Here is a 9222-nt window from a genome sequence, read left to right as displayed (position 1 = left end):
TCATTGATAACATCCTTCTTGCTCATGAAATCTTTGATACCTTAAAAAAGAAAAAAGGAAGGAAAAAAGGGTTTGGAGCCTTGAAAATTGATATGAATAAAGCTTATGATAGAGTCAGTTCGACTTTCCTTCAAGCTGTCATGCTAACCATGAACTTCAGCCCCATCTGGGTCAATTGGATCATGGAATGTGTCACCACAGTAAAATATACCTTACTTGTTAATGGCAGCCCAACTCAATCTTTCCAACCAAATAGGGGCTTAAGACAAGGTGATCCCATTTCTCCCTACCTCTTTCTTCTTTGTGCCAATGTACTCTCCATTGCCTTAATTCAAGCTGAAAATAGGAAACAGATCAAAGGTATTGCAATTGGAAGGCAGGGGGTTTCTTTCACTCACTTTCTTTTTGCAGATGACTCCTTGTTCTTCTTCCAAAATGATTGTTCATCCCTTAATAATCTTAAAAGGATTATTATGTGGTATTGTTCTCTCTTAGGTCAAAGTATCAATTTTGCTAAGTCTGATCTTTATTGTTCACCTAATATTCCACAAAATGAACAAGATACCATTGCTAATTCTCTTCAGGTCAATCTTGTTCAGCAGCCCAGTAGGTACCTTGGCATTAATTTTAAGCTTAGAGGTAGAAGAGTGTGTGACTTCCAGGACCTTGTTGACAAAGTCCAAAATAAGCTTAAGGGGTGGAAGGCTAGACTTTTGTCCCAAGCTGGGAGAGCAACCTTAATTTCTTCTGTTTTACAGTCTCTACCCCTTTATACTTTTTCTTGTTTTAAAGTTCTTGATTCTGTGTGCAAGAAATTGGATACCATTGTTAGGTCGTTTTGGTGGGGACATGAACCTGGTACTAGGAAGCTTCACTTGATAAATTAGGGTACACTCTACAAACCTAAGAGGTTGGGTGGCCTAGGGTTCAAAAACTTTAATCTGTTCAACCAAGCAATGATAGCAAAACAGTTTTGGAGAATACAAGATAACCCCAACTCACTTCTAACTAGGACCTTCATGAAAAAATATTTCCCTGGTTGCTCCTTAAGAGAATACCAACCTAAACCTCACCACTCTTAGGTATGGAGGAATATCACTAAGGCTCAATGTTCTTCCCTTCATTATAGTCGATAGCTGATTGCAAATGGAAACCAAATACCACTCTCCCACCCAGATTGGTTTCAATGCTCAAACCATGTTCTTAGGGAGTATGGTCTGCTTAATGGTATAGTAGCAGACTTAGTTGATAATCAATCTAGGTCTTGGAAATGTGAGCTAATTAGGAAAATCTACCCACCTTCAAAAGCCAAGGAGATTCTCTAGATTCCTGTTCCTAAATCCCAAGGCAACAGTGACATGTTGGTTTGGAAATATTCTTCATCAAGTGCGTATAATGTTAGTCAAGCATACTGTAGGGACACAATTCTCAAACGGCCCAACAATGACGTTGGGCTCGCGCGTGAAAGATCCCTCACAATAAAATTTGTAGAGAGTGGGCTTGAAAGGCTAGCGTTTGGTCACAGGGCGTTGGTCCAAACAGGATTTTAAGGAACTTAGATAAGGAAAGGCTTCAGCCTGGATTTCCAAGCCCCACAGCTTTATAACTTGATGGATTGGACTCCTCGGATCAGGTCCGAGGAGCACTCAATGTTTTTCTCCGGTTACCCGGCGGTGGGTTTTTCTTGGTGGTGTACATATATTATCCGGGCATTCTTATCCCTGGAGTTTTTCCCAGGAAGGGAGATGGGGGGATCCCCCTTCTAATTAGTTTACCTTTCCTTTTATACTAGCCTACGTTTGCTGTCCCTCGTCCACGTGTAGGGTCAACTTTTCCAGGACTGATATTTGTCCCGTCAATCTAATCCCAGAATTGTTGGGGATGGTTAATAAAGCCTAAAAATCAGGTTCTGTTAGGTGCAGAGTCTTATCAGTGAAGGGTATTAAGGACAATTTCCCTGAGATATTTTCTGATCTTTAGGGTTTGCCCGTATGCCACTTTCATCAATAAGACTTTGGGTCTGCCGAGGACCAAGCTGTCCTCGGCTGTATCCCCGGGCCATTTTGAGCTTCTTATCTTTGAGCTTGGGCCATGGCCTTCTTCGGCTTGGGCCTGTGGACTCCCCATAAGCAAGCGGGCTGGGCCCATAAATTATTGGGCCCCACACATACCATCTGATTTACAAAGAACGGAACACTACCCTTTAGAATTCTTCAATCCTAAAGTCTTCTATTTGGAGTTTTTTCTAGAAGATGAAATTACCTTTGAAGGTTCTTATGTTCATTTGGAAGTTGCTGCACAATTGCCTACCTACTTTTGATAAGCTAAAGGAAAGAGGTATCCCAGTGGCAAGAACTTGTGTAATGTGTAATGATTTAGAAGAATCTACTGTTCATCTATTTTTGGAATGTAACTATGCAAGAGCAATCTGGCATGGTTCAAATCCTGGTTTGAGAACCTCTGATATGGAATATATCTCAGTTGACCAGTGGCTTGAGTTAAGCTCTTTTGGATATATGTTACTGTCAGTTTCTTTAAAATCTTCTCTCCTCTCTCTTGTGTGTGTTAAAATACTAGTATTCTAAAAATAGAAAAAAAAATTGCAAGAAGAAATATAGAATATAGGGTTTTACTAATATGTGTTCTTAAGGTATATATTAGTAACTTAATTTAGAAAATTTTTTATGGAAAAATAAAAAAGTGATTAATTATTTTGACAGTTTTTTCAATTCTCTATAAAGACTTTTTCAAAATAGATGATTAATATATGGCCTATGGGCATACATTGACCGCACCTTAGAACATATTGCCTAAATCTTACATTAGTTGCAAACGTGCACGTTTGCAACTAACGTAAGATTTAGGCAATATGATATGGAAGAAATTACTAAACATTACTTATTCCAAATTCAACAATGTGATATGGAAGAAATTCCATTTATTGGTGGCCTACATGGTTGATTTTATTGTAAAGTAGCATTTTCAAAGTAGGGCCGGCTTTTTCTTCCACTTTTTTTTTTTTTTTTTTTTTCCTTCCACTTTTGGTCTAATATAGATGGATTTTGCTAATGTGTACCCTAAGGGCACACAATAACTAACCATTTTTGGAAAAAAATTTCTTGGAAATTGAAAAAGTATTGATAGCTTTTTCAATTTCCAACAAAATGTAGATAGATTAACAAAAAAAAAAAAAAAAAAAAAGTCATATTTCCTCTTACTAATTAATTAATTCATGTAGGTCAAGGTTCACTTGTGTGACAATGTTATCATGTCGTTTGTCAATAATCCATTGTTTTTTATATTATGCCATGTTCTGTCTTAGTTATTTATGATATCAATGCATTAAGGAAAATACATACTATAGAATAATGTAGCTCACACCAAAATTGACTGCAAAATTGTGAAAATAGTACAATTATTACGGTCAAGGAAATGCGTTATTACGGATTGTATTTGTATATGTAGTCAAGAATACACATACTATTTTTCCTATATAAACTCCCATATTGCATTTGCAAAAGCGTGCCTCTAAAAACTATTGCCTAAGCACAAACTAGCTTCATCAACTATGGAGCTTTTCTTCCTTAGTGGTGTCATCCTCTGTGCTTTCATTGCTTCACTTTCTGTTGTATTCCTTCTCTACCACCAGTCCTATGCTTCACATCCTAATCTTCCAAGGGGGAAGATGGGCTTACCTTTCATTGGTGAGAGCCTTGAGTATCTCTCCACTGGAAGAAAGGGTCACCCAGAAAAGTTCATATATGATAGAATGGCTAAATTCTCTTCCGAAGTCTTCAAGACTTCAATCTTTGGAGAGCCAGTGGTTTTTATGTGTAATACGGCCGGAAACAAGTTCTTATATTCCAATGAAAACAAACTTGTCACAGCTTGGTGGCCAAGTTCTGTGAACAAAATCTTTCCCTCCTCTCTACAAACATCTTCCAATGAAGAATCCAAGAAGATGAGAAAGATGTTGCCAAACTTCATGAAGCCAGAGGCCTTGCAAAGATATATAGGCATCATGGACACTATTGCGCGAAGACACTTTGAGGCTGGTTGGGAAGGGAAGCAAGAAGTGACTGTGTTTCCACTTGCCAAGAATTACACCTTTTGGTTGGCCTGTAGGTTGTTCTTGAGCATTGAAGATCCAAAGCATGTTGCCAAGTTTGCTGATCCTTTCACCGTTTTGGCTTCTGGGATCCTTTCTATTCCCATAGATTTGCCATGGACGCCCTTTAACCGTGCCATTAGGGCTTCAAAGGTGATAAAGAAGGAGTTGAGGGCTATCATTAAGCAGAGGAAGATTGATTTGGCTGAGAAGAAAGCATCTCCCACACAGGATATATTGTCACATATGTTGCTCACCTCCGATGAGAATGGACAGTTCATGACTGAGATGGACATAGTTGACAAGATTCTTGGTTTGCTAATTGGTGGCCATGACACAGCAAGTGCTGCTGTTACTTTTGTTGTCAAGTATCTTGCCGAGCTTCCCGAAATCTACAATAAGGTCCTAAAAGGTGAACTTTCAATCACTTATCTTTCTTAATCCTATGTTCTTTATTTATTTATTTATTTTTAAGCTCCATTTGTTTTAGCAATGATGTTTTCTAAAGGATAGTCATTTTTCCAAAAAACACTTTCTATAAAACTATATCATTTTCTTATGTTTGGTAGTAACTTTAAATGAATTGAAAAATAATTTCCTAACTTCCCTTATTTAACCTAAAGATAGAGTTGTTTTCCAAAAAAATTAGTAGTAAATAATTTCTAAAAATAAGTCATAATTTTTATGTTAACTAGGGTTTGTTTAGGATCCATTTATTTTGTTGAAACTAGAAAATTTTTATTAAAAGTACTGTAGATAAAAGTAAAAGTTAACTAGAATAGTACAGTAGGATCTATGAATAGTACAAAAAAGTGCAATAGGGCCAATGAATAGTAGCAAAAATAAGCTAAATAGTAAAATAAGCTGGCTTTTTAATTTGGACCCAAACGTACACCAAAGATAGCTTTCGTTTGACTCATTTTTTCAAATGCTACTAAACACAAGAAAATATAGAAAACAATTTTTACACAAGGTTTTTTTATCGAAACAAACAAAACAAATTGACATGATTATTTTCACATAATTTTAGAATTTTTAACAATCTTTACACAAGATTTTTCATCTAATTTCATAAAATTTTTAACAAATTTTAGAAATCTATAACAATGCTATAAACAAAGCAATTTCATTAATTTTTTTTCCGTTACAATTCATTGAGATGATTATTTTCACGTAAAGTCACTATTAATATTACTTTTATTGCACACAAATCACAACTTTTTACCTTATTACCTTGACTATTGTGAAATTTGTTAGGTCATTAATCTTAATATTCTAAAAGTAAGCAATATAATATTATTGACAGGAAAAAACAAAGAAAGGGGCGGAGACTATAAATTGTTTTGTTTGTAAAAATGTTTACAGTTTAACAGCGTATGTGCCATTTAGTTTTGTTGTTGAAGTGGGTTCTTCATTGGATCCCATATTTGAAAATAAATTTAATGGATGTTTTGTGTTGGATCATCTATATATATATAAAACCGAAACTTTTGAAACTCCCACAATTTTCCATGTCAGCACAATATTTAAATTAAATTTAAATTAAATTAAATTTTCCACCTCATCACTGTTTTCCTTTTCCAATGTAAATTAGACTTCTAGCCAAATAAGGACACTCTCCCACCGCCTCTACTCTTTCCTATTTAAGAATTGCTTGCGTAGAAAACCTAAGCCCCAAAAACTTATTTTTGTTGCAACACAATTTTCTCCTTAAAACTTATTTTTGTTCAAGATTTTTTTTGAGGGCGGCTCATGCTTCACAATTCACATATTCCACTTATGTATTGGACTCCTCTCCTTCTTCGGTCAATGCATCAAGGTTAGGGTTATTTGATTTGTTCAATAAAAATTATAGATTTGTTGCTTTTTCTTATAAGTTTGTCAATTGTTGTTTTGTTTATTTAATTGCTGGACCTGAATCTTTTAATTAAATCTTCAAATTTATATTGAACAAATCAAATAACCCTAACCTTGATGCATTGACTGAAGAAGGAGAGGAGTCCAATACATAAGTGGAAAAGCTATAATCATGGATTCCCTTCTTTCTATTGTATTTCTCTATTGCGTAATTATATATATATATATATATATATATATTGTTTTATTTCAATACTTTTGAAGCTTTGAATCTTCTGATTTTAAATATATATATATATATATTTTTTTTGGCCTTTTGGAAGTTTTAACATCATAACTTTTGGGTTTTATTTTTTCTATTATCAAAAATTATCTAGAAGATTTTAATGAATATCCATGGATTATTCTTTTTGAGGGTAACCCATCTTTATCTTATATTTCTATTCCTAACTTTTTTTTTTCTATATTTTTTCTTTAATTGTCCGTGTTTACGTCTCTTTTGTTTTTCTTATTTTTTCTTTAATTGTCCGTGTTTATGTCTCTTTTTGTGTGAGTATGTGTCATCGTTTCTGGGTACTTAGGCAAAATCTATAAAGATTAAAGATGTTTTTTTTTTTTTTGGTAATGAATCCTGTGTTTTTCATGACTTTAGTGAGTCATATTCTTAATGATCGAAATGGTTTTGTTTGACGTGGATTTTGTTCATATTGGTTTCAAAGTTTATTTCTTGGCTTATATTATAGATTGTAATATATTTATTCATCAAACTGTTTAGTTGAGTTTGTTTTTAAAATTGTTTTCAGTGTTGGACATTTTCTTGAAGCATGTTGGTATCATATATTAAAATACTGTTAAGTTGATAATAATAATAATATAGTTTAATAAATGTCTGAAACGTATAGCTGTTAACAAATGTTTTAGCTATATGATTTTATTTTACAAATTCAATTTTGGTGTTGTAGTAAAATAAACAAAGATTAAATTATATATTGTACTCAATACATTTCCCGTGCATCGCACGGGTTAGCGACTAGTATACCAGAAATATAAATCTTTTGTCCTACTTTTTGCATTATACATCATACTTCATCAATCATAGTATGTCATATGTTACCGTTTATTGATGAAAATTTCTTGTGGATTCCGTACATCATCACTAACGCAATTAACCACCAAAATTTCTAGTGGACTTTGTTAGTAGTACTACCACTGAGGCTCCCATTCAATTTTAACAATTTCTCACGAGTGAACTAAATCCAAAGAAAATGATAATTTTCCTACCTTTGTGGCTGGTTTTCTAATAAATTAAAAATAAAAAAGTAATTAAATGTTTAGATTGTTAATCATTGTTAACAATATATATTTACGTTTTTTATATTAAATAGAGCAAATGGAGATTGCGAAGTCAAAAAAACCAGGGGAGTTACTTAACTGGGATGACATTCAGAAGATGAGGTATTCATGGAATGTTGCATGTGAAGTGATGAGACTTGCCCCACCTCTTCAGGGTGCTTTTAGGGAGGCCATTAATGACTTTGTCTTCGCTGGTTTCTCTATTCCAAAGGGTTGGAAGGTTAGTATGTATATATATGCAATTTTTTTACGGCATGCACATGCACGTGTTTATGTAACTTGGCATATATGTTCTTAACAAATTAAATAATAAGTCTGTGAACATATCATTTTTCAAAACGGTAATGGCATGATGTGATTAGTACATAAAAAAATGGTTTAATAATGAACCTAAGTGAAAGTGATTTTGCTTAAATAATAACATGTCATGTTCCTAGTTGTGGAAAATGTCGGTACCTTAACATTACTCTTTCAAGTCTTCACAAAATTTGGATATCTATATTTATAATAGCTTAACGTGTTAAATTTTTCTTAAATTTGCAGGTATATTGGAGTGCAAATTCAACACATAGGAACCCAGAATACTTCCCAGAACCTGAAAAGTTTGACCCCTCAAGATTTGAAGGGAATGGACCACGACCTTATAGTTATGTACCATTTGGAGGAGGGCCTAGGATGTGTCCTGGAAAAGAGTATGCACGGTTCGAAATTCTAGTTTTCATGCATAATGTTGTAAAGAGGTTCAACTGGGAGAAGTTGCTTCCTGATGAGAAGATCATTGTGAATCCAATGCCCATACCAGCCAAAGGGCTTCCTGTCCGCCTTATTCCTCACATTGCTTAGGCCGTTGTTACCTAAACCCTAATTCCACCATCTTACTGAATGTATGCAGATAAATAAGGGTATAATAGATACTCAGATGCTAGGGGGGATTATCAGTAATAATAAGGCACGCTGCTGCTATGTAACATTCTCAACAGCACAACCACAAAATTTGCCTTGATTTACTTGCAGCTTCTCTTTCTTTTTCTATTTCTTATTATTATAGATTTGTAGCATGTATGCAATGCAAACTGCTAGGTTTTCACCTGCCTATTGTGAAAGTTGTTGTGTGATTGTGTGTGATGATTGAATGATGTGCGGATCATGAAAGAGAGAACACACAAAAGTTTATGTGATTCCGCATAATGGCCTACATCCATAGTGAGTAAGTGCTTCACGACTACATATTATACTAGTCGCTAACCTGTGTGATATATAGGATAGTTAAATAAAAAATAAAATATTTTATTTTGCTTAAAAGTACTATAGCATAGCTTTAAAAAAAATGCTATGGTGATGACTTCACACAATGCTCAACTCTAATAAAATGTACTATTCACCACCAATATAATCTATGTTATCTTGCACATTTTTTGGATAACAAACGGGTTGATAAAACAATCTATGGTAGAGGAAAGTGTTAGGTTTTAAGACCCTTTAACACAATATGTTTAACCTAATATTAAGCCGAGTTGATTAACAAGCTTGTTATTCAAGTCTAGGTTAAACAATTATAAGCAAAATAGATATGATGTTGTTGGTTTTGAGACCCCTTAAAAACACAATTGGATTAACCTAGATAATTAGCCAAGTTGTTACTTAGTCCAAATTCACAAATCTAGGTTATCACAATCAAAACAATCATATCATGCAAAGCAGCGGAAAGATAAATAACACAAAGATATGATCACCCAGGAAACCAAACCGGTAAAAACCTAGGGAGGATTTAACCTAGCCATCCTCAAGGTAAATTCGAATCCACTAGCTTGAAATAATCGAAGTTCATACAATAAGATTTACAAGCCCCCACGCTGGACTTCTTATTGCTACCCACCAGTAGAACTTACTAACACGACCACGTG

General features: G+C 34.3%; 1 protein-coding gene across 1 annotated transcript; it reads left to right on the top strand.

Moving 5' to 3' along the window:
* Positions 1–3522: 3522 nt before the first annotated feature.
* Positions 3523–8325, top strand: LOC126727022 (beta-amyrin 28-monooxygenase-like). The gene is made up of 3 exons (XM_050432475.1): positions 3523–4520; positions 7351–7538; positions 7862–8325. Exons 1-3 carry the CDS (start codon positions 3569–3571, stop codon positions 8159–8161), a joined length of 1440 nt encoding a protein of 479 aa, XP_050288432.1. The 5' UTR covers positions 3523–3568; the 3' UTR covers positions 8162–8325.
* Positions 8326–9222: the final 897 nt, after the last annotated feature.

The sequence above is a fragment of the Quercus robur genome, chromosome 5 (genome assembly GCF_932294415.1).
Source record: "Quercus robur chromosome 5, dhQueRobu3.1, whole genome shotgun sequence".
NCBI classification, from domain to species: Eukaryota; Viridiplantae; Streptophyta; class Magnoliopsida; order Fagales; family Fagaceae; genus Quercus; species Quercus robur.
The sequence above is the reverse complement of the archived record's forward strand: the minus strand, read 5'-3'. Positions and strand labels throughout refer to the sequence as shown.